The 26,881-nt window shown below is 40.1% G+C and overlaps 1 protein-coding gene across 4 annotated transcripts in view; it reads right to left on the reverse strand.

Annotated features, from left to right (window-relative positions):
• Window positions 1–859: 859 nt before the first annotated feature.
• Window positions 860–26,881, reverse strand: part of map3k9 (mitogen-activated protein kinase kinase kinase 9) — a 139,195-nt gene continuing 113,173 nt past the window's right edge. For 2 of the 4 annotated variants that reach the window (XM_043698138.1, XM_043698136.1), the window contains 6 exons: window positions 26,503–26,743; window positions 26,066–26,188; window positions 18,056–18,209; window positions 10,241–10,353; window positions 7,479–8,270; window positions 860–6,369 (listed from right to left, as the gene is read on the reverse strand). In XM_043698138.1, the coding sequence (XP_043554073.1) occupies window positions 5,891–6,369; window positions 7,479–8,270; window positions 10,241–10,353; window positions 18,056–18,209; window positions 26,066–26,188; window positions 26,503–26,743 (1,902 nt within the window). In that variant the 3' untranslated portion in view covers window positions 860–5,890. Of the gene's footprint in view, window positions 6,370–7,478; window positions 8,271–10,240; window positions 10,354–18,055; window positions 18,210–26,065; window positions 26,189–26,502; window positions 26,765–26,881 lie in introns of all 4 variants that reach the window. The other 2 variants (XM_043698137.1, XM_043698135.1) reach the window with 1 other exon arrangement.

A 26,881-nucleotide genomic window follows, 5' to 3' on the forward strand; every position in this document is an offset into this window, starting at 1 on the left:
AAAAAAGCAAGTTATATTTCTTACATTGCAAAGGACCATAAAACACCAAGACAGCCACAGTATTAAACATTAAGATTTTATCGAACAATTATTATAAAGATCAGGGTAGACTTGTTCCCAGGCCATTAAATGGTACAAATCTGAACTCAATTCTTGAAATAGCAAGTGTACACAGCCTTTTTAACCAGCCAGTAATTATCACTTCACAGCCTTCAAAATCAGATGAAACTTGATATCGTCAAAAATCAGATTTGCAATAGGAAATATGTGCCTTTCTGGCATTCATATTATACATGGAACATTCAGCAGTGAATTAGCCTCAAGAATAAATGCATTAGCCGTAAAATTGTATGGAGGAAAGGGGAACGGAGTTCAATCACTGAGGGAAACTTTCCATTTTGTTTTGCGAGCAATCTCTGTCTAACCAGCGCCATTATGAACCTCCATCTCAAATATGAAGGAGGCAAGTGTTAAGTGACAGGTTGGGTGGAGGAGAGTTGACAATGTCATCTCTTCTACCGACCAGTGATCTCTCTTTAATATTTATTCCCCACTTGCTATGGAGTAACCAATGGTGTAAAACTTCAAATATTCTTTTCAAAATAAAATTCATTGATATCAGCGAGAAGGGGCATCTACATCATTATCCATTGGCAATGGTGCAAAGGGGAAAAGGTCTCTGAGTCAGTTCACGTCAGGAGAGATTCTCAGTATCACTCCTCATTGCTGTTGGTATAGGGTCAGCAACAGCAGCTATTCACAATCATCACATTAGCATTGGAAGCACCATGACTCTGAGGCAGCACAGTAATAAAAAAAAGGCAATGTCAGTATTTGTTGGGTTTGTTTTTTATTGGGCTTACTGACCTGAACAACTTGTTAATGACCTAGCTGTGATGTCCATACCCACCACCCACTTCCTAAGGTCAACTCTCAATTCCCATTGATAAAAGCAATGGGTCAACACAAGTTGAAAGCAACTCCACACAATAAAGCACCATCTCATTACCCTTATAGGCAAGTGCAATCAAAAATTGCTCAAAGCTAAATTGAAGGTAGGTGAGGTGAGATAGGGTGGGATGGAAGATCTCAGAACGACTGGCTCATTAGTAAAATTTGTTGGTTCTGGTTTGGCCATTGAGTGGCACAGTCCATTTGATTGGCCCTTCATGCAACACTTTAAACAGCTCATTGTCTCATTATGAAAGTACGTCTTTCTGTCTCTGATTTAACAGTTGATGTGCTTAATTAAACAAACACACGTGCGAATTCATTAAATAAGCTGGTAGTTCAACACAGGCTTTCAACTATTGTTCATCCATGTTGCCAAGTTAAAGCAGACAATAGATTTTAATCAGCATTGTGCCACCCATGAGTTAAATTTATAACAATGACAAATAGTACAGCAGTGAAAGGATTTCAAAATCAAATTGGCGAGAGTCAATCCAGCACCCAAAGATATTCTATAAGAAGATTGTGCAAAGGCCTGCACTTTCTTAATAAAGTGACTTTGTCTTAATTTAAATAACTTTAACAGAATTTGCCCATCTCCTTTGGAACAGGGGAAGAGTGAGATCAAGTTTTCTCTTCAGAACATTTTCCTTAAGTCAGTACTGGGCACCTGGTGATTTAAGGTGCAGTTTTCAAACCTATGCTGTATTTATACAATAACACAGACACCAATTGCTCAATAATCAATAAATTGGCAATATATCAGTTAGACTGGATATATCAAATATGTCCAGAGACTTCCCTATTTTATGCCTCAAGTTTTCTTTCAACAAGGTCTTGAGCTGAAAGAAAACTTAACATTTCATTCTGTTGTTATTCCACTGAGACCCATAAAACCCTTCGAGCTCCTGTCTCACAACTGACCATCATTTCACTAAACCTTTAAGTTAGGAATCATTTTTATACAGACTGCCTTCTTATTGACACATCACACATTGTCCATTCTCAGTTAACAAAAGTACCCTAGTGAGATTGAGTGGGGAGATTGAGCACACTAATTACCTGTGTCAGCATTTATTTCTCAGGTGATAGGCATAAAGGCACAGCAATACAGAAGCAGGCTGGCAGTTTGCTGCTGGTTTGAATTTACTTACAGCTACACTGCCATCTAGTTTTGCCCCAGAGATTAATCTAGTGCATCTTCTGGGTCAAATTCAAGTGGAGGCAGTGCTCTGCTTTCAAGAGATCTCAAGATCTCCACTTTCCTACTGGTATTCTGAAGATCATGGGCACAGCAAGCACTTGCTCTGGTCATATAAATGGCTCTATAGTTCTGCTGGAAAGGATACATACTTATACAGAGGAGTCTCACATTTGTGGCTCTTATAGCAACATCCTCAATCAGAACTCTCAAATTTTGACCGCATTCTTATTTGCACCCGAAAAGCCGCAGAGTAAGAAATAGCACAATTCTAAGTAGATAGGGATTTCAGCATTTAATTCACATTTCCAAAATGCATTTATGTTCAGCTTTTCATTTTCTTTTAGTTTTTGACCTAGTGAGCAATACAACTGGGAGTTGTTCATTCTGACTGGATTCCTGTGCAATGATCTTTAACACCAGTTGGCTAAACATCATTTGTATTTTGTTATTAAATTCTGTTCCAAACAGCCCAGCAGATAGAATACCACTCAATATAGAAGCAACTTGGCTGCCTATTTCGTAGTGAGCAGCTCTGAAAGGCAGCTGACTCTACGATTCACCATAAAATCTGTGCACTCTTGGACAAATCAGTCACTGTAGCTAAAAGTCTCAAAGACACATTGCTCTACCTTCTATTTTATTAAATATATGGAATAATATTTATATGCTGCTATGAGCATGCTGTTAACAGAATGATGTTTCTATCTCTTGAATATGCAGAAGGAGTCACAATTATCCACCCCGCTCTAAATAGTGCTGAATCATTAGTTAGACCCACACACATCCCTACCTATATCCACTGCTATTTGATCATTCACGTAATAGCAATATAATGCTGACCGAGAGCTAAAAAGTACATTTGTGACTTGACTAGGAAAGGCATAAAATTTTTAAATCACACTTTAGTTAGATATGTCAGAGACACACCAGCATTCAGATATAATAGAATGTGCTGACAATACTCTCTCATGAAGTGAAACAGCCACCATTCTATTTGCATGTGTGTGTGAGAGTGCGTGTATGAGTGTGTGTGTAAGTGTGACGTCAGACTGATTATCACTCCAATAATATTTAAAAGTCAGAAAGCGGTGACAAAGAAAATACAAATCCAAAGAAAAATTGACATTTGCCTTTGCGAGGTCAAATATTAGTATGCCAGAGCCATGTGACAGGGAGGTAGGCTTTAAAAAATGGAATGGTCAAACTCAAAAATCTTCTCTTTGGCCTCAAGCGCACAAGATTGAAGTAAAGCAAAAACCAAAGGTTTCAGACATTCCCTTCAAAAGAAACAAGTGAATGGAAACAAGACATTGTACTGTTCTCAGAGAATAGATACATTTAAATGGTCAGATCAGGAGGTACTTGCTGCATCCAGTTTAGTTCTTAACATTGTTGTTGTTCTAGATAAATAAATGGGGATAGACATCGAAATGTCTGTTTGAGAATGTAACAGCACTTTTTAATCACAAAGACTGCAATCCTACTTTTTTCCTTACTCGTCATTTCTTTTCTCCAATCAAAATTATAAAGAGAGTGTATAATGCCACTGACATCCATGCACTCCAATATGGCTTGTGCATTCTGCAACTATACCTTCTGTTGACCAGCAGGAATTGCACAGACTCAAGGTAGGATGAAGAGAGTTGTCAGTTTTAGCTGAAAGTTATTCTCGGACCATCACAATGTGAAACTGGGAGACTGTGAATCCCACGTATTTGACTGTGTGAAACACTATCCTTTCTGGAAGTTACATGTCTCTTGCCAGGAAAATAACATAAGGCTGTTATGTTTTTCTGACTTATAAACTACACCCACAAAGTTATCACACTTACAAATAGTACAAATGAAAATAAAACCAAAAAAAAAGACGCACTTCAATTATGCCATTTTAGAAATTGTTTCCTGGAGCTGTATGCTCAATATATTGGTGAGTGAGCAGTTTTTGTGGAGTTGTTAAATTACCAGAGTGCACACTATGAAGATGTACTATATTTTCATCCTGTCAAACTCTGGCTTGTATTACTGGTACTCGTAATATCACTAGTAGACCATTTGCTCCCCTGCTTCTCACCATTATGCCCTTGGACAGGTTTACACTTCTGCAGCAGACAACGTTACTCCTACTTTTTGTTCCCCAGGAGAAGTACATGGAACTTTATAGGTAGGCAAGGCTATTGCAGCATTCACAGAGAAAATGGAAGAAAAATAAAACCTACAGCGTGAACAGAACTAACAGTCCCACATATAGCAACCCCTCTGTCAACATGTCTCATTATTCTCTGGTATCATTTGTTGAAAAATTATTGGAAGCAGCCACCACAGGAAGCTTGCAAGTAACACTGGCTTATATTGAAAGGCATGGATAAAAGATTTGACTTCTGGACTGTGGACTTTTGCAAATACTGTCCAGCCTATGGACCTTAGGCTAACAAAAAGGGATACTGTCTCCTCACAGCTAACAATAAAACATTCCTTTGACAATTTTCCATTACATGTTATTAATAATATCATAATCTTTGACCTTCAAGGTCTCAGTGCAATATATACTTACAAAAGAGCATTAAATACAAGTGGTCACTTATACAAGGGACATGAGATGAACACTGGAACACTTGTTCCCAATCCTTTGATTCAGCAAATACAATTATACTCAACAGACCGAGGAACTGTGAGCTGCATTGCTGACCCAAAGACTTTTGAAGATGATACTTCTCTTAATAGCTGATGTCCGGATACAGTTTTCTTTGTAAATCAGTAAAAAACTACTTCAGGTGAGGCAATGCAGTTTGACAGATTGACAGAAACGTCTATTTACTCTCACCAATCATGCGAAGATAAAACCCTCTTTAAAATGGGTGCTCATCAGGAAAGGCGAGAGGGTTTAGTAAACAGAGCAAGAAAAATTGGCTCAAGAGGATGACACATGAGCCGCTGAAAAAAAAATCAATACTTTGTGTTCACCCTCCTGCTGGGACCTGCGAGTGACTTACACTTGTGATAAAAAAAGTTCTGAGCTGTATATTCACTTCACAGATACTATCTGCATTGCAAGACCGCTGAGTTTCTCAGCTTTTAATCATGATCATCCACCATAACTAGCCGGGAGGTTTTTTTGGGGGGGGGGGGGGGGGGGGGGGTGGCACAAATTTCTTCTCCTCTCTCCACCTGAACTGCTCTTGTCATCATTCAGGGGTGAAACAATGGACTTGCAGAGAGGAAAAGAAATGAATGGACAGATTCTTTTAAAATACAGGCATGGTTTAACACGTCTTCATTCGAGACTATTTATAGCTTATTGGAAGGTACATAAATCTCGATTGGTCATGCTTTATGCTTTTAGCATCTGCTAACGTGCTTGCCTTGAAACTTGTTTAAGTAGGTTACAACACAGGAGAATACAGACGTATTGTTTTTTCTACTAACAAATGCAACATGAACTTAGCGTTGATTCATAACAACATGATTCCAAGCCAAAAAGTCAATGAGGATGGTAACACAGAGATCTTCGATGTGTACAGTACAAGATGAGTTTTGGGAATAAGATGGAGGAACCCAGCTGAACAGCATCCAACTGCTTATTTTTGCTGTCGGCTTGGTGAATCCTGGATCCAAGTTTGAACTTCGGCAAAATCCTAGGATGACACTAAGTGGCATTCAGTTCAAGCCAGTCTTTTCATAAAAGTGCATTCCCAGTGCAAGTTCCTTTCGTGGATTTGTGTGGTGTACCGCATGCTGCTACGACCAGAAATTGTGCTGTAGCTCATAGACTGTTGCCTTGCGTGGATTCATCTCTGCTCCGCACAATGGAAGCGTCCCATCCTGACTCTGACCTTCCACATCTGTGTCTAATAATGTCCGCTCATAGCTACCGAGTCCTTGCCTATAAGGCAGAAAGAGGGGGAGCCCCGGCCTATCCTCCACAGTGCCACTGCTGCTGAGGCAGGAGTCCAGATTGGATGGTGTTTCAGTGCTTGAACTGTTGACTGGGGAATTACTGCATGTTTTGCTGGGCGAGACAAACCACCATGGGTCTAACCGCTGACGGTTTGCAGATGGACGTGGCCTTGGTACAAATTCCAATGTTTTGGGTCTTTCTAATGTGAAATCCTGCTTTGTGTTCCTCCGTCTCGGAGTCGGTGGAAAAACCAGATTGGGGTCAGGCAAGCGCGGAACCTCCGTTGGATCCCTGTTGGGGCTTGGACTTTTACCTACACCTTAAAGAAGACAGAAATATTAATCTCTACCAATCTGTATCTTTTCCCATTCCATTATAATAAACACGAATTATAAGGCAATGACAGGGAATAGAATAAAGAAAGTAATTAATTGCATTGCTCCCAAGGGGATTAAATGGATGAAGCCTTGGATGTATTTGCTACTACTCTGCTTCTCACTTTCTTTTTTCGACTTTACCTCTGGTCTTGCTGTATTCAGTGTGGTTTTCACTAGTATTATCAACCGGAAATATATTTATTCTTCTTTTCTCTGTCATTTTCATTTACTTTCAATCTCTCAGAAAGAATGGGCCATCAAATGATTTCTGCAGATTTCCTGCCCCTCCCTGAACTGAACTCCAATTTTAATTGAGTCCATTCCATTTCAGGCTCCTCAGTGAATTAAAGTAAATTTGATATTTTAGGACCTGGTGAGAGAGCAGGCGACATTGGATGCTTCTGCTTACTTGGCAATAGAACTAGTTCATCCAACAGCTATCTACTTCTAATTGAGGATGGCTTTCATGGGTATACCATCCCTCTCCAAGTTACCATTGTACAACATGTAATAAGTGTCTAAATACACAAGATAATTGCACCATTCAATATGTTACAGCAAGTTGCTTAGAAGGTGCATTTACTGATCATTAAAAAAATCTTCATTGAAATTCAATGTGGCAATATTTTGAGAACACATTAGAATCCTGTTCTTCCCACCACTTACAAATACACACACAGATACACATAGAATGAATTAGTCACAGATCTGTGTTCTGGTGACATACCACAACTCACAATGGAAACAGAGCCACACAGTGAGTGCCATCATGGAGTTCATTGCTTTCACTGGAAAGGTGCAAGAGCTGATCATTTTATTGGATGGGGACTGGAATGGCTACAAAGGCAGCATGTTGGGACACACACATACACACGAGCAGTGGGGTAAGAAAACTGTGAAGAATTCAAAGTAATTGGACTTTGTATTCATGAGAAACAACAAGTAAAAGGAAGATGCATTTTACAACATTAGGACCAAGATATTATAAATTCTGATTAAGGAACTGTATTGGTTAAACTGTCTACTTTATTATAACATACCAAACACCTACCTGTAGAAATGGAACCCAAGGTACCATTGGATGGCATGCAGCTTGGAGTCTGGGGAACTTGCTTAATTGCACCATCAGAAGGAGTTCGCCTGTGACCCCAGTGCACTGTGGTAGTGGTTTTTGTCACATGAGTTGGAGTCAATGATTGTTTAGGGTCACGTTTGAAGCGCTCAATGGTTATATCAACCAAAGGATGATTGGTAATAAACTTGGAGCTCTCATTGATCAAACTTGGGGTTGTAGGCATTTCGTACACCACCATTTCATCACTGTCTGAACGTAACAAAGATCTTGTGGAGTTGCATTCAGAAATGGAAGACAATGAGAGCAATGTCAACGAGGAAGATGGATCAAAGGAGGAAATAACTGCTTCGTCATTCTTGAAGAGTTTTCGAGAAGGGGGACTGGTGCTCCTCCGCAGTCGGCTGGTGCGCTGGAAAATGCCTTCCTTCTTTTTCTTCTCTTCCTTTGGTTCAACATCATCTTGCAAAATCTGACATTTTCCCAATTCAAGCAAATCTAATCCCAAAGCCACTGCTGCTAGGACAGCCCCACAACCCAGGAAGACAAAATCACACTTCTTCCTTTGTGAGCCTCGTTTTATACTGTTGGTGGGAGTATGCTGTGGGGTGCTAGTAGTTGAGTTTACTGGAGTAGGATCCTCATTATTGTCACTAACAGCACCCTCGCCATCATTTCTGTCAAATGGTAAAGAGAGGTAGGCTTGGTTGTGTAAAGCAGGTTGTTGTAGTGTTACATCAAAATCAACAATGGTGTCACCATCTTCATGCTCTGCAAGTAAAAGAAAAGCATCTTGAATCTGGTTTCTTTATGAGAGACACTCTTTTGTATTTCACACCTCACCGGTATTGTCAGTGTTGGAGTTTTTACAAAATCTCAGCCATTGTTACCACTCAGGAAAAGTTTAGGAGTCAGCTCATTCAGTCCCGCAAGCCTTATCCTTCATTCAATTTGGACTATGGCTAATTTCAGACCCAGTTCCATTTTTCCATTGCATCTGCAGCCTTCATGGAGAAGGAGAGAATTTAAGATTTCCACTCTATTTGTGAGGGAAGTCATTTCACGATTTCAGTCTAAGTATTCTAGCTCTAAATTTATGATCATGTTTCCTTTATCTACACGATCCACGAGAGGAAATAGTTTCTCTAAACTGTTAAGCACAGTGAAGACACATCCTATTCCTGACTTCCAAATAGAAAGGAAAGGAATACATAGGCCTCAAAAAGGACAAGAGACTGTAACAGTGCAGAGTCACCATGCTCTTCTTTTTCAGGTCCACGAAAACAGCAACCGGACCTGCCTGTTTACAAAACTAACACTGTGGCCCGCAGAAAGTCAACCTCTTTGAGAGAATCCTGATAAATTCAGGAAGGAAGGTATCTTCTTTATTAGGCCTGCAACATGTGTTTTCCAGAACAAGACAATCACATGAATCGCTAACTTCTTTGCACTAACCTGTAATAGTGGACTGTTCTCTTAAACACTCAAAGAAAATATGGTTAGCATGCACATTGAATGGAGATTATTAAGCTAGTGAGGGTTTAGAAGAGATTTAGCAGAATGTTATAGAGTAGGAAGGTTTGAGTTATAAAGAAAGACGGGATAGGCTGGGACTTTGTCCACTGGAGTGTAGGAGGTTGAACGGTGACCTTATAGAAGTTTATAAAATCATGAAGGACATGGATGGAGTTAATGTTAAGTGTCTTTTCCCGAGGATGGGGGATTTCAAGATTAAGGGGCATAATTTTAAGGTGAGAGGAGAGAGATTTTAAAAAGAAATGAGGGGAAAATATTTTACACAGAGAGTGGTTCACATGTGGAATGAAGTTGCTGAGGAAGTGGTGGATGTGGGCAGTTACAATGTTTAAAAAACAATTATATAAGTGCATAAATAGTAAGGGTTTGGTGGGATATGGGTCAGGAACAGGCAGGTGGGACTAGGTTAGTTTGTGATTATGTTCAGCATGGACTGGTTGGACTAAAGTGTCTGTTTCCATGTTGTATGACTCTATGACTGTGTGAATCAGTACTATTGTGTTATATTTGGGGGTGAACAAACAAACTTTTTTTGTTAAACTCTCTAAATGCTTGCTGCCGCTCCCAAATTGCCCATACCTTGAGGAATTAAAAACATACATATTTTCCTCTCAAAAGCTTATTGTTCAGAAATGACTGAGAAGGGAACAAGGATATTAGCAACTCTGTTGCAGGTACTTTCTAGTCAATCTGTGCAGAAATATATACATACATCTACTACAGGTGAGACCTGTGCCAAGGTTACCTGGCCCAGAGGTCGGGACACTACCAGTGCACCACATGAGCCCTCCCATAATTTGCAATTATATACTTAGATCTGCATTCTGAGGATTCATCAACTTGGTTAGTTGAACATACGCAACTATCTTGTTCACATAGAGAATGGCAGACTTCCCAAAAATTACAAAGAAGTTTCTGCAGGTAACTGGAAAAATAATGAATGTTGGAGCCATTAATTCACGGCTAACTGCAAGATCTGGCACAAACAGTAAGCTCAATTAAGCTGTTGATGCTCATTGATAAAACCATGCGATGATAGCCCAATTGAATCATTTACTGGTGGATCTGCTGACCATTGTGGAACAGCTTACCCAGTAAAACCTAGCACCTTCAGCAAAGAATGTGTGAAGAATAGAAACAAAACAAAAAAATGAACAATTAATGCAACAAAATTTAATTTTTAAAATGGTGCACATTTTCCATACCTATTTCAATGAGGCTGGCAAACTCTGGGACAGTAGGAATGGGTCGATGGTTTTTCCCCAGATTGGGAGCACTGGAGGACCACTGCTTGTTTCCATCAATCAGGTGCTTAAGGCTTGGAGAAGGGAAATAAAGAGAAATAACTCAGTAATGATCAGTGTATGCATAGTTTGCAGGACATGCTTCAATACATTTAATGTTTCTCTCTCTTTAAGAGTACAAGATGATCGCTTTTCATGGCACACATCCCATGTCTTCACCTCCTGGAGCGACACATTAACTGCGATACTTCTGCAGGGGTGGGTTGGGGGTCTCCTGTCAACATTGATGTGTTCACCAAGGGACGTGACAATATAGCAGTAAATCTATTTTCTCTCTCTTTAACGCTCCATCTGAAATTTCATACAGCTGAAATCAAAATTTCTGGAGGCAGTGAGAGGTGGGCTTGGAGTGAGGATAAGCTTCCCATGTGTCATTTTTCCATTTATCTACCATGGGACCCCTTAGTTTTTCCTGACCATTATTAGATGCAATCCAGTTTGACCATGACGGCTAAGGCTGAGACAGACAGGTTTTTTGGAATCTCAGAGAATCAAGGATAATGGGAGTATTCATAAAGTTGGAATTAAAGCTAAGGAGTAACCATGAACTTCCATGACTGGGAGCACTGTGTCAGAGTCACTACCTCTGAACAAGAAGCTGCATGTTCAACTCCATCCCTGGAGATGTGATATCCAAGAAAGATGCTTAGTTAAACCAATTGGTTACCAATCCTATTGTACAGAATGGCAGAGCAAGCTCAAGGGACCACATGGTCCACTCCATTTCCTATTTTTATATTCAATAAATTACAGATTATCTTAATATAAATTACCAATTCAAAGCAATACTGTTATCATTAAGGATGCTGACCAAGAGGATTAATTAGTTCACTAGTCCCCAGTGTGATTTGATTATCCACACACTGAACTGAACATAGTAGAAAGTGTGTCCAATATCTCTGTATGGTCAAGAGCTAAAAGGAGGCATGGAGCGTTTTTCTTACAATTTACTAAGCCTCTACTGACTAACAATCATGTTAATTAGTTGTCAATGTTGCAAATAATTGGAAATTAACATAATGCAATCTGATGCAGCTTTGGTATTTTTCACTCAACTAGTAAGCTCCTGTCTGTTTGAGCTTTGCAATCACATCTTAAATAAATCCAGATGGGACCAAGACTCAAAGATTCAACAAGCATGCACTTGTTCATCCAAACATTAATTACAGACCTTCGCCTTTCCATTTTAATTAAAATGTAACATGCCACCCTGTGGCTTAGATGTGCTGACAATTTTCATGCAAATTTTACTGCATAATCTCACCAGCAAACATTCCAAATAAAAAAAATACATTTATTAGACAGTTATATTTTTGAACCTACAAGTAAAAATCCAGGTGATAACAATGTCAGGGTCTGCATGGCTTAATGAAACAATTAGTAAACAATACTCATGATAAATTCATGTTATCTCAAGTTAGCGGAAGTCATCTTGGCCTGATGTTCTGTAGAATGTTTTTGAATCCATCTTATAATGAAGCTTTATGCAGAAGGGCTTATTAAGGTAATATTATACTGGGATCATTTACAGAGTTGATTGTGTACAGAAATGCCGTGCATTTAGATTGACTTGCTTATGATTCCATTGTGAATCCACAAATGGGCCAAGCTGCAATGCAGACAAAAAAGTAGACAAGTTGTAGAGTCTTGATTGAATAAACGAGTCAAGCTTTTGACTGAGTATGTTATCAAATAGATAAAGCCTACTGCTATCTCCAAATCAACTCTACAAGAATATCCCAGAACAGGGTTTCTCAAACTGAAAATCAAGTCCACAATTTCTTGGGGTCACAAACTTCAAGGCAGCAGTGGCTGCTGTAGATCTCTGACCTTGTTACCACAGCTACGAAGCCTCTTCACATCTGCATAATTTTGTAATGGTGACTGTGGCCTAATGACAGAACTTGGACAGCCAGTATCGCAGCATTGTTATAGTACAGAAAGAGGACATTTGACCCATCATGTCTGCACCCAATTGCTACTTCAAAAAAGCCAGTGCAAATATGGTTTTTCAAAAAAACCCTTAAGATTAAAGATTTTGCTTCCCACCCCACCAACCTCATCCTGGATCTCCAGTAACATACCATTCTCAGTCACCATACCCCAAATCTCTCCAATCTTAGTTGCTACTGTTGGGTCATGGCACTTTTCAAGCTTTGAAATAGAGTCACAGCTATAAAATGACTGAAGAAATGCTACAGAAAAATGATTGATCATTTTGAGAATTGCTGAAAAAGGAAACATTTTGTCAAAGCTGTTCAGCTTGCACTGATCAGGATAATTTCAATACCGCCAGTATTGTACAAATAAACAACATAAACAATATTTATACTCATGAGAAGTCAGTGCTGATTAGTTAACAAGTCGACTTTGGTTGAGGTATTTCATTGACAGTTAACAATGCCTGGCAGTTAACTGTCAATCAGCGTTAATGGGTATTTTCTCCATGGCATCTTGCATTTTGTCCTCATGAATACGAGATAGAAAGCTTTGACAAAGGGTACAATGTAAACCAAAATTTGGGATAGCAACAACTTTTCACTTTGTTGAACACAATTAGGGGGAATATGGATAATGCTTTGGAGGCAAGGGTTCAAACTTAACTTAGCAGCTGTTGGATTTTAAATTCAATTGATTAAACAAAAACATTTCTGAAATGAAGGCTAGTCTCGGTAATGAAACTATAACTGAATGTCATAAAAACACAACGGGTACACTAATGTCCTTTAGGGAAAGAAATTTATTATCCTTCTCTTGTCTGGCCTATATGTGACTTCAGACCCAGAGCAATATGGTTGACTCAAAGTAAAATGAGGGATGTGGCAACAAATGCTGGCCTTGCCCATTTACATTTTTAAAACCTCATTTTCTCAAGGAGTGCAGTTCCTTTTAAATTATGGTTTTCTAACAATAAGCATTACATTTAGCTACTGCAAGGGAAAGTGAATTCTGTTTAAACAAGGCCAAAGTCCATTCTACATCTTAAAAGTACATTTTGCAACTCTCTGTGGCCACTCTTGGGTAGTGAGGATGGGATTTTTCTATTCAAGTTTATTCCAGGTTAATTTCCAAATCAATTTACATCATCTGGTCCTGTGTCCAGAAGCAAAACAAAATAGAATGAAGTTTCCAGAGCAAACTGAAATTAATTTGATGAATATTGACAGAAATTAATATGTCATTGACCTTTCTGCTAGACATCAACCTCCAATTTTATAAACACAAAGTAACTACCATATTCAACAATTTCTAACTTCAGTTAAATATTCCTAACAATCACAGGATAACTGCTGATGCCAATGTATCTTTCTCATCTGGGGAAAATCTAATTTCTTCTGAAAAATGCTGAACACTATTGCTGTTGAGTTCTTCTTAGGAATACAGCAGACAAAATATTGCACCTTCAAGCGAAACAAGAAATCTATGAACACTTCAGTCTGCCTGTACAGAACTGATTCAAATACTATTTGCTCAAAGGTAAAAATGGAATGGATTTATTTTGAGGTTTGAGAATTACATTAAAATCATTTAGAATAAGTAATACTCTGCGCAATTTGTGCATTTTATTTCTTCTTCTTTCTACCCACTCAATTGCAGGCCACTCTGACAATGTTATGGACTGAATCACACAAACTGTATCATGATTTGTTAGATAAATCTTTTATTTGATTTTAACTCCAGACACCTGGAGTTTGAAATGATACTCAAATTTTATATTTAATTCTATTTTGTAAAATGGATACATGACTAATTAAGCTTTTCAATGACTTTGCAGAGAACACATTTTGAGGAGGCAACATCCTATTCTACTATCCTAGTTCACCTCACAGTGTCAGATATCCTACCATTTCTTTCTCCTGAGCTTCCCCCCCATATTTGACTCAACCAATGCATGTCATAGCAGTGGTTTGACATTTGAACCGCTCTCTGAATGAATAAGAAATAGAAACCGAAAATATGTTGACCTGAAATTTTAACTTTGTTTCTCTCTCACTAAATGCTGTTGGATCTGCTGGTCTTTTCTAGCAATGTCACCATTTGCAGATTGCTCGCAGCAGCAAATATTTTATCCCTTCCCTCGATAAATAGGTTGCTCATGCATTTGGTCATTTGATTTGTTCGTGAAAATCTATTATGTTTGGTCCTAGTTCTGAACTGTCCAAAGTGAAAACAATTTTCTGTATATCTACCAGAGATGATATCTAACCTTCTCCACAACCACGTCCCTTTCGTTGATGCCAATATCATACAGTGAGGAAGGATTGTGATAACTATTATTATTTTTATTATTACCACACCATTTTCATCCTATGCATCTCGTGGAGTAGGTGTAATACACCAATAGCTGCATTAAAACAACTTAGGCAGCATAAGATCTATAGCTGGGCAGCTGCACAAAGGCTACTGCCTGTGGAAAAAGATAGAGAGAAGGAGGGAGGGTATGAAATGAAATAGTGTGGGTAAGGGCTGAAATTTAGGAAGATGTGGTTAATCAAACAGGAGAGATAAATCTATAAAGAAAAGTATTAATATGTGAAATTATAAGGAGATGATAACAGAAGAGGTAGAAAGTACAAATCTACAAGCAAATCAACTGATTACAAAAATAACAAAATGAACTAAACTGAAGGGTCTCTAACTGAATGCATGCAGCACTCAAAATAAAACACAGATGACCTGTTTGCGCAAATAAACTTACATAAACAAGTAAGTATGATCCGATAGCCAGACTGCAGGATGACATATACTGGGACCTGAATATTGGACAGCACATGAGATTTAGAAAGAACATGAAGCTAGGAATAGGTAGACCAGGTGGTTCTGATAATTTATTGTGCTGATACCATCATCATGAGAGATGGTCTATGTGCAGGAAACCAGGATTGGAAGCGTTTTGAGCAGAGATAAGAAATGATAGAAGTCAATTGCTGGAATGGTGTACAGGCTCTTTAACAGTCACTGCATGGTGGGATGGTGTATAAAGGAAAACATAATGGGAACATGTCAGAAAGGTACAGCGGTACTCACAGTCATAGGAGATTTTAATCTACATATTAATCATAACAAAAAGGAAAATGAGAAGTATGAGGAAAAAGGCACTGAGACATCCAAAAATAGCTTTTTTTGAAAGTGCATGTTCATTCAGGGGACATGAGCTTCTCTCACTAGATCAGTATTTGTTCCCCTCCCTGGTTGCCCTTGGGAAGGGGTGGTGAGCTACCTTCTTGAACTGTTCTTCTTGAATTCCAAGATTTTGACCCAGTGACCTAAGGAACATTGACATATTTTAAAATCAGGGAGAAAGTGAGGACTGCAGATGTTGGAGATCAGAGTTGAAAAGTGTGGCACTGGAAAGCACAACAGGTCAAGCAGCATCCGAGAAGCAGGAGAGTCAACATTTCGGGCACATTCCTGATGAAGGACTTGTGTCCGAAACATCAATTCTCCTGCTCCTTGGATGCTGCCTGACCTGCTGTGCTTTTCCAGTGCCACATTTCAAAGTCAGGATGATGACTGGCTTGGAGGGGAACTTGCATGTGGTTTTGTCCTATGTACCTGCTGCCCTTATCTTTCTACACTGTAGTGCTGTAGGTTTGGAAACTGCTGTCTAAGGATCCATGGGGAATTTCTGCAGTGGATTATATACTACTACTGCAAATTAGTGTAGGTGGTGGAGTGCTTTTTTGTGAAAGTAGTGCCTATTCAAGGAGACTGCTTTGTGCTGGACGGTGTCAAACGTTTTGAGTGCTGTTGGAGGTACACTCATCCAGGCAAGTAGGGAGTATTCCATCACATGCTCGACTTATGCCTTGTAAATGGCAGACAAGCTTTGGGAAGTCAAGTGAGTTTCTCGCTGCAGGATTTCTAGCCCCTTGTGGCCACAGTAATTACATGGCTTTTCCAGTTTAATTTCTGGTCAACGGTAACCCCCAGAATGTTGATAGTGGTTGAATCAGTGATGGTAATGCTGTTGAATATCACGGGGTGATGATAGTAAACGTTTCTTCAGACATATAACACAGACAACATTGGTCTTATAGAGAATAAGTCTGGAGAAATTAATCATGGAAAATTGAATTGACCAGCTATTTTGCATTTATGCTCACTATAGATGACACAAATAACAAACCAGTAACAACTTAGTGACAAATCAAGAAATGGAACAAAGGGAGGGACTCAAGAAAATTCTAATACCAAGGAAATGGCACTGACCTCTGGGCTGCCAAATCCTCAGGTCCTGATAGACTTCATCTTAGAGTCTGAAAAGTGAGGCTATTGAGATAACTGTTGCGTTGGTTTTAATTTTCCAAAGTTCCCTAGATTTGGGGAATGCTCCACCAGATTTGAGAATAGCTCCATTATTCAAAAAGGGTAGGAGACAGAAATAGGAAACCACAGGCCACTTACCTTAACATCTGAAGGTGTTAGTAACTATTATTAAAAGCATTATAGCACTGCATTTACAACATTTCAAGATAATCAGGCAGAGTCAGTATGGACTGTGAAAAGGAGATCGTGATTAACTAACGTATTTATTTGAAGAATTAACACAAATAAAGGGGAAACCAGTGGAGTTAGGTTTTCTAAAGACATTCACTAAGATACTGTATCAAGCGTTATTGCAGAGACATAAATGCTCATGGTTTAATGGGTAACATATTGCCGTGGATAGACGACTGGATAATCAATAGAGAACAAAATAGGTACAAGGGGTCATTTTCTGTTTGGCAATTTGTAACAAGTGGTATACTACAGGAAATCAGTGCTGGGCCTTAATTTTTACAATTTATATAAATGACTCGGATGAAGGGACCAGAAGTACAGTTGAAAGATTTGCCGACACTAGAAAGGTAGGTAGCGAAGTAAATTGTAAAAAGGGAATGAATTGGCTACGAAGGGATGTTGATAGGCTAAGTGTATAGGCAAGGATCTGGCAAATAGGTTATAATGTGGGAAAACAATAATACATCTTAACTTTAGCAGGAAGAATAAAAAAGAAGCAACATTATGTAAATGGTGAGAGATCACAGAGCTCAGAGATGCAGAACGATCTAGCTATTTTAGCGCATGAATTGCAAAAGGTAAGAATGTAGTTAGAGCAAATAATTATGAAAGTTAACTGAATGTTATTATTTATTGCAAAGGTAATTGAATACATAAGTAGGAAGAGTATGCTTTAGTTACACTGCAGTTGTTGAAATTGCTTCTGGAGTACTGCGTGTAAAATCGACTTTCTCAAAACTACTAACGTGCCTTTAATTGCCAGAGCCCTAATCTCTGAAATTCCTTCCCATCGCTCTGTCTCTCAAGATGCTCCTCAAAATTTACCTTTTTGATGAAATTGTTGTGCATGTGCTCTAACATCTCCGCCTACGGGTTGGTTTCGAATTTTACTTGATAACATTGCTTCAAAGAGTTTTGGAACATTGTACTATGTTATTGTTGCAAACTGAGGGGCTGTCACACTTGTTAAGAAACTCACGTGAGAGATTCAGGGTTTCAATGTTGGAGCTTATCACTGATCCACTGTCCCTCTGATTGCAATGCAATGCTGGAGGTCACGGGAGTTATCCCAATAATAATACTCTGCAGTCAAAAAGCTGCAAGTTTCCCTCAGAATGTAACTAAAAAAAGGTTTGTTAGAAATTACAATAAGCCCACTGACTGTAACATGAACAAGCATAGAGTTGATGTTGTATAATGCTTTACTCTTACCTATCTTCCCCACCAGTAAGATCCTTTTGATGTAAAGAACTGGGGCCCCACGTCCAGCCCTTCTTTTTCTGTCCTTTCTTTTCTTCCTCATCACACTCTTCTCGCTGAAACACTGAACTGCGACTCCAGGTCTTATTGCTTTCACCTGGTGTTACTATGAAGAGGTTAAAAAGATGGCCGTTTATCCCAGTAGTTTCATATCAGTCACTGGTGAAATAATTTAATGTTATTCAACATGTAAGACTTTTATACAAAAACGTATGAATTGTCCAGCAATGGTACACATTTAGAACATCACGCTAAAGGACCAGATACAGCTCAGATGTTGTTGACCAAACATCGGAACTGACAATGATTTCCTTCCCAACTTTTCCCCCCAGAAAAATGCACATTTCAAAGGTCTTCTGGTACCCACCATCACATTGTTATTTAATGGATGCAAATCTAGAGACTGCAATTTGACCACAAGAACTTCACAGCTTATCCTGATCCGATCCCAAAGTTGCCAAACATGCATTTTCAGCAGAGGCTATTGGGGTACTAGTCATGAGTGATAATCCTCAAACTGCTTTTTTTCCAACTCTGACATGGGATAATTAGCTAGACATTTCCGCCTGCATTTTCAAACATTAATTCAACAACATCAGGTAGGCAATATCCAGGAGAACTCAAGTTGCAAGGTGGACTGCTAGTTTTCACAGCAGAAACAATGGAAATGCAAACCATAGACTGCAAAACACTCTATACTGTGTGGAATTTAGATCATAATATTTGAATTAAATGTTGACTTTTAACCTTCCATTTGTTCCAATTAAAGACTATTTGAAATCATTTCTGTTTTGTTATAAAAGGTGTTGTAAGATTAATTGAAACTTAATTTAATTCGAAATTTTGGTGCTTTATTAGTACAATCAGTACACTCTCCTTCAACAATGTGCCTTTGTCATGGATGTCAAAACCAATTCCACTCTAAGCCATTGCATCACTGTATCATTAACCTTGCCAATTCTGGCTGTGCTTGCAACATGAGATGCTCCCAAATTTAAACCACACAACAAATATGGAGGAATAAAGCTATTCAGCTAATCCAAGTGTAGTTAATGAAAAAAAAATCCTTTGGTCTCTCACTTCGCTTTCTTTGCCATTTGCGTCATGACATCCAACTGCCTTTTGAATGACCCCCAAATGTTGCATCCTCTCTCAGAACCCAAAATCTATTCCATCTGTCAGATCAAATGCTGTACAAAAAAACTTTCTGATATCAATTCTGATGTCAAAGTGACCTAAAGTCGGGCTCTTTGTAGCACAAAATTATAGGCAATGCAATGCTGACAGCAATTGTAAGAAGTCATGAGATAAGTAACTCAAATTGGTCCAATTTCCAATGATAAGATTTTCCATTTTACCAATTACTAAAATCAATTTAAACTAGGCCATTGACTGTTTCTGAAACAGATTAACATCAAAGTCCAAGAGGCAGCAGTTGACTGTGTATTTTGGATAAATTGGAGGGGTTTGGGATCTGTTTGGTTTCTCCAAGTCTTAGATGTTGAAATACCAGCCGAGAGGGTGGGAGAGGAGTTGTTATCTGATAACTCTATAGCTTAGCCATTCAAAGTGTGCTCAGTGTTTCAAAGTCTAGCTGGGTAACTTTAGGATTGAGACAAAGACAGTAGAAAGCCAATTAAGTTTTCGCATTGAGCAAAAATAATTCATGAGTCCAAATGTCACAATGTTGGAAGTTAATTAACTCTTGAAAAGTGATAAAAATTAAGGATTGTCATCATAATTGAATTGATTAGCTCAGCAATCCTCCACTTTGAACAGAGGCTGAATGAGAGCCTAAGTTGGATATGTGATAAGTTACCCAAAGGGCTTCACTGAAAATTTGAAAACTACTTATGTTTGTCAAATTTGTTTAGATAAAGAGACCATTATTTTTGTGAAATCATTCCTTTGGCAGAGAGGCATGACTAATGCTCAATCCAGTTTCTTTACCAACAGTTTGCTTATTCAGGCTGAGGTTATTACAACTGGGGTTATCCAGTTACTTCTCATCATACACTCCTCCTGCATAATATATTCACCAGAGAGAACTGCACAAACCCAACAGATAACTATTGTCTAGCAACCTACGTAAATTGAATACAGTTGCTAATTTCTTTACATTACTTCTGAATAAACTCACTCGCTAGTTTTCAGCTTGAATTACACGATTGGTCATCCCTCAGAGACTAAGATGGGATCCTAGATCACTTTCAGTGCCTATTTTAACAACTGAGATGGTCCATGACTCTGCTCAATAAATGATGTCATGTTTTGGATGCAAAAATGATCAAATCAGAATGAAGCATTAGTTATGGCGCAAAAAGATGCAATGGAAAGATGCCTGAACTATATGATTCAAGATTTAAAAGGGAGCTGGATTGATAACCTGTTGAGAAAAACAATTGAGGATGACAGAAATTAACAGGAGAAAGTGAAGTCTGCAGATGCTGGAGATCAAAGTTGAAACTTTATTGCTGGAACAGCACAGCAGGTCAGGCAGCATCCAGGGAACAGGAGATTCGACGTTTCGGGCACAGGCCGAATTCCTGAAGAAGGGCCTGTGCCCGAAACGTCGAATCTCCTGTTCCCTGGATGCTGCCTGACCTGCTGTGCTGTTCCAGCAATAAAGTTTCAACAACGACAGAAATTAACAGCATTGCTTGATTTATTTCTCCCCCAAAGGGATACAGATAGCATTTCAAAAACAGAGTGGGAATAGAGGAGAGTTGCAAGATGGAATACACAGCCTGTGAATGGAGCAGAGATAGTGAATGAAATTAAATCTGAAGTTCACCTTAGAATTTGTTGTAAACCAGTGTGGCTCCTTCGAGCTACAGTCATTGTTTATGAAAAAGATCCATTTGAAATAAATTCAATAATTCTAATTAATTGCATCAAAACCAAAACTAATTTAGATAATGAAAACTATCTGGCAGCACAGCAGAAAGGAGAGTTCATTTTGTTTTTACTTCACTCAGAGAATGTTGGCAGTGCTGGCTGGGCCAGTGTCGCTGCCAAAGCCTACATACCCTTGAGAAAATGATGGTGAGTTATCTTCTTGAACTGGTTCAGTCTATTTAATGTGGGTACTCCACAATGCTCTTAGGGAAAATAGTTCCAAGATTTTGTCACAGTAACACTGAAGGAACAGTGATATGTTTGGCGATCAATTGTACAGAAGTCTGGGTAGTCTGCCCTGGAGTACTGTGTGCAGTTTTCCTGTCACAAGAAAGATACAGGAAGTGCAAAGGTTCGCCAGACTTCTTCCCAAGATGGTGGGACTGTCTTGTGAAGAGAGATTGGGAAAACTGGGCCTATATTGTCTAGTTTCTCAAAGAATGATCTAATTGAAACCCACAAAATACCTGCAGGGATGGACAGGGTAGATGCAGGTAAAATGTGCAGTGATTGTAAAAAGGTCAGCCAGGTGTGTTCCCTGATTGGGGCTGTTAACCTGGTCCAATTAGGAAACCCTGATATAAACAGGAATCTCAGAGTCTGGTCAGTCAGAGCTGGTTCTGAGGTAGCCAGACCAGTGTCAAGTACTGTGCACGTGTAAGTAAAGGGCAACTTGGTGATGGGATACCGACCTCTGTGGAGTTATTTCAGTGGTGGCGAGAGAAAAAAAAAATAAGCTGCTGAAGTAACTTGCTCGCAACAGTCATTTTTGAGTTGGGGTAAATGCCACAATTTCGGGAAGCTTGACTCATTTGATCCTGCTGAAGACTGGGCCCAGTATCTGGAAAGAACATGTTTGTTTTCCAAATTGGGGCAGATGACAAGTAATAAGTAATTCTCCTGGCAGCTTGTGGACTGGCAGCTTTTTTGGTTATTAGGAACCTAATATTTCTGAGGCATCAGATATCAAAACCTTTCAAAAGTTGACCGAACTTAGGTCATTCCTTGGACTCCATTCTGGTACCCGTTCATCAGCTATTGAAAAAAGTTCATCCTTGGAAATGGTGTTGTAGCCAGGGCGTAGTCTTGAGGGGAATGAAGAAGCAGCTATCATTGTCTAAGGTGTTGGCACACTATGAACACAAGCGAGATCTGGGACTGACATGTGATGCTTCCCCATACAGTATAGGGGTAGTGTTGGCTCATAGATCGCCTAATAGAGAAAAACACCTAATAGCATACGCTTCCCAGACTTTGGCTGATGCAGAGCGCAAGTACGCCCAGATAAAGGAGGAAGGTTTGGCAAGCATCTTTGGTGTGAGAAAGTTCCACCAATACAGGTGTAAACTTGTAATAGTAATAGATTACAAACCGCTGCTAGGGCTACTCAAACATGTCTCACCTGACAAAGGACAAACACTCCTAAAGCTTGTGCTTTCAAATAAACCTGTTGCACTATAAACTGGTGTTGTGTGACTTCTGACCTTGTCCAGGCCAGTCCAATACCGGCAACTCCACATCAAAGAGGCCGTGCAATCCATTGCTTCAGATCGAAATCAGCAGTAGAATCTCATTCTGACAGCGTATAATTACAAGTTGGAACACTGACCGGGAGACCAAGTAGCAAATGCAGATGCCTTGCGCTGCCTCCCACTACCGGTGGTGCCTCCCCTGGGAGAGTCCATTTTGGTTTTTAACTTTCTGGTCACCCTTCCGGTCACTGCTGACAATATCAGACTGTGGATGCAGAAAGATCCAGTCCTGGTAAAACTAAAACAGCTGGCAGTGATGGGGGAAATGAAAGGGCTGTCACAGCCAGAACTGAATCCTTTCCAGACCTCTCAAGTCCAGATCACCATAGAGGACAGCAATTTATTATGGGTAGCAAGAGTGATCCAGGGATTTCCAAAATGAAGACGTTGGCTAGAAGCAATGCCTGGTTGGCCAGGATTGGATGCCAACATAGCTGTATTGGTGGTGCAGTGCCCAGAGTGCCAACAAGGACAAAATTTACTGCCAGCAGCTTCTCCACATTGGTGAGAATAACCAGGTAAACCCTGGACTCAGTTACATGTCTATAATGCTGGCCCTTTCATCAGCTCAATGTTCCTAGTCATTGTGGACACCCACTCAAAGTGGTTGGATGTGCGTTGAGTTCATTCATGAAACACGGGGATGATCAGAGAAAAGCTGAAAGCATCTTTTGCAACACAGAGTCTCCCGGAAGTGCTAGTCACAAGACCATGGGCATCATGAATAGCAGGGAATGAGTATTGCCTAAAGTCGAATGGCATTTGGCACATAAGAACAGCTTGATACCATCCAATGTCCAATGGTCTGGTGGAAAGAGCATGCCAAACTTTGAAGGCAGGCTCAAAGAAACAGTCTACAGCCTCTCTTCATAGCAAAGTGTCCCATTTCCTACTTGATTATAGGGCCACCCCTCATGCAACTACAGGGATAACTTCAGCAGAGATGCTAATGGGGAGAAGACTCTGCACCAGCCTGGACACAAGACTGTTAAGGAAGAGAAGCAGTTTACTTCAAGTAACAAAGTTTGATGCCAAAACCACAGGAATGGCCCTGCATATTTGGATATGTGAGGCAGTCCTGAACAAGCACATAGACCACATGAAAGCTAAAAACTTGCAAACTGGAGAGGAGCAAACTGCAGCCAGCCCCTCAGAACAACTGGAAAGGCTTTCTGAACATGTGGGTTCTCCCTCTCCATCCAGCGTTGAAGAAACCTCAGAATCTGAGATGGATACGGTGGATGTCGCAGCCTCAATGCCTTTACTGCCTAAAGAGGATGAATTTCTTCTGAGTCGCTCAGGGCGTAAGAGATGGGCTACAGTCCAGTACACACCACCTGTATTGGAAGCCGAGTTGGAAGCATCTGACCCTGTGTAAAAATATACCCCAGGAGAGGCTACAAGAAAATGAACAGGCCTTCGACCCTGCACTTAGAGGGTGTGGGGTGTAGTGATTGTAACGAGGACAACTGGGTGAACCTCACAATATGGTCCAATCAGGGAGCCCCATCTGACAGATATAAACAGGAATGAGTGTCAGAGGTTCTGTTCACTCTGACAGCTGGCTGTGAGGGAGCTGGATCAGTGTCAAGGACTCTCCGTTTGTAAATAAAGGGTGACTTGGTGATCAGAAAAAAAAGGAGGGTCAGAGGCTCTGTTCACCCTGACAGCAAACACTGAGGAAGCTGGACCAGTGTCAAGCACTATGCACATTTAAGTTAAGGTTGTTTTGGTAATGGGATACCTCTGTGGAGTTATTTCAAGATGTTTCCCCTAGTTATGGAGTCTAGATTCAAGGACCTTCATTTGAAAATAATGGAACTGCAATTTAGGACTGAAAAAAGAATTTTTTTATAAATCGAGATAGAAGCAAATCTTTGGAATTCCCTATACCAAAGGACCATGGAAAAGCAATGTTTAAGTGTATTTAAAGTTGAGGTTGATACATTCTGGATTATTAATGGCCTAAAGGATTCTGAAGAATTTGACAATAAAAGGCACTGAGGGGTTTGGTCAGCACAACTGTATTAAATAGTGGAACAAGTGGAATGCGATGAAATGCCTACGCCAGGTCAGGATGGTGAGTGGCTTGGAAGGGAATGTGAAGGTGGTGGTGTTCCCATGTATTTTTGCTGCCCTTGTCCTAGATAGTAGTGGTCACGAGGGAAGATGCTTTCTGAGGAGCCGTGGAAAACATTTGCAGTGCATCTTTTAAATTGCACACACTGCTGCTGCTGATCGTCAGTGGTGGAGGGAGTGAATATTTGTGGATGTGGTGCCACTACAGTGGTCTGTTTTGTCCTGGATGGTGTCAAGTGTCTTGAGGGTTGTTGGAGCTGCACCAATCCAGGCAAGTGGGGAATACTCTTGACTTGTGCCTTGTAGATGGTAGACTCGCTTTGGGGAATCAAGAGCGGAGTCAATCTTGCCTCTCACCTGCTCTTGTAGTCATTCTATTTATAGGGCTTCTGGCCAATAGTAATGCCCAAGACATTGACAGCAGAGGATTTGGTGATTATGATGCCATTGAATGTTAATGGACAATGGCTAGATTGTAGATCTCTTCTCACCTCACTAAGGTCAAACTCAGATGAAAGGACAGTGTTCAAATTCTTTGGGCAAAGCATTGTTTAAAATAAAAATGGAATTTAACTTTTTACAACCATCATGGATAGAGGAGGGAAAAAAATGCTAGAGAGTGAGAGAGAGAGACACACACACACACACAGAGATTAACCTTTGAGATAATGCAGAATTGGAATCTGGTTTATTAAACTCCGTATCATCAACAGGTCAGTACCAGAGATGAGGCAGGCTAGATGCAGGTCCTGATTGATAAACTGAGAAAGTGCTACTGCTCAGATAAAATGTAGCTGCAGTCTCTTGTTCCATTTGTGACGGAATAGGCTATGCTTTGGGAAGTGCGCCATCTTGTGTCCTAAATGAGCAGTGGCAAATCAAGCCCTCTCATAAGTCATCAATCTACCTGCTGAGGGTTAAAATGCCTCATGTGATTCTCCGTTAACTGGTCACCCGCGAGTCATTCACTGTCATTAACAGACAGCAGCTACTTAGGAGCACGCTAAAACAGAGAGAAGGCTAGAGATTGTCAAACATAAAAGCAAAGCACAGAGGGTCATTTGAAACTGGAGAAATGTTGAAATTGTAAACATTTCACAGGATTGATGAAAATTCTAACACATTTTGGTAACAACTAAAATATGGACTATGTCTTGAAGAGGGGAGTGAGACAGATTTGCTGGAAGCCAGGGTATCATTAATGTTAAGAGTTTCTTTGTCAATTTGATATCACCGCTTTAGTTGAAGTAAGTTATATCTAGTGGAACAGAGGACAGAAGTAGTGAGACATAAAGCACAAATTGCGCAGATGAATTCTGATGAATATCAAACTACCTTTTGGTCATTACTGCCTTCAGTATACTTACTATCAAAAATATGTACAACATTTGCCTCACTAGAAATGACACTTGATGTTCCAATTACTAAAGCCATGTGTTGCTGCAGTACTCACGCTGGATTGCCCTGAGTCTCGGGATGATGGTAGGACTTGCTGGAGGACTTGACTTGCTGCTGATCAGACTCTTCCTCTTATCCAGAGTGGGGGAGGCCTGCACGGTGATCTTATGCTGGAAATCTGTAGGATATTTGAAGGCCAAAAGAATTCAAGAAGAGTTGGAGAGAGTTGTGGTCATGGGGATGAAGTTGGGGAGGGTGGAGGAGGAAGAAACAGTGGACAAAAAGGGTGCAGAGAGCAGGAGAGGAGAGAGAGAGAGAGAGAGAGATGGGTACGAAGAAGAGAGACTTAAGAATGGTTACCTGCCTTTCAAACACTTGAGAACTTTTACCAGCATTCCCTGTTATTGACTGAGTAAAGCATCCAACACTGCCATTTGGTGAGAATGTTTGGGGATAGGTTCTGGAGGGGGACAACAAAAGAATGCAACCTACCAGAGGGCAGACTGATGCGGTTGCCATCCTTGAGCTTGAGCCTGCTCTTCTTGAAGTTGCCTTTGCGTTTCTTCACCTTGGGCTTCTCCTGGTGGAGTTGGTGGAAGATGATGTTGAGCTCCCGTTCCAGAATGTCAATCTCCCGCTCAGCCAGCTCCTGCTCCCGGCGTCGCAACACCTCCTCGTGGTTCTTCTGCTGCAAGGCAGCGCGGGACAGCTCCTCCTCCCAGGTGCGTAATTCCTGGTTAAGATGGAATGATTGCTGGTGACAGAATTAAAGCGAAAGAAAAAAAAAACTGGTGCAACTGGCCAAGCTAAAACCCACTACTGGGGTCAGTTACTGTTCTTTGCCTCTGGGCGCAGCTCAGAGTCTCAGCTG

The sequence above is a fragment of the Chiloscyllium plagiosum genome, chromosome 10, assembly GCF_004010195.1.
Source record: "Chiloscyllium plagiosum isolate BGI_BamShark_2017 chromosome 10, ASM401019v2, whole genome shotgun sequence".
In the NCBI taxonomy this organism is placed as follows: Eukaryota; Metazoa; Chordata; class Chondrichthyes; order Orectolobiformes; family Hemiscylliidae; genus Chiloscyllium; species Chiloscyllium plagiosum.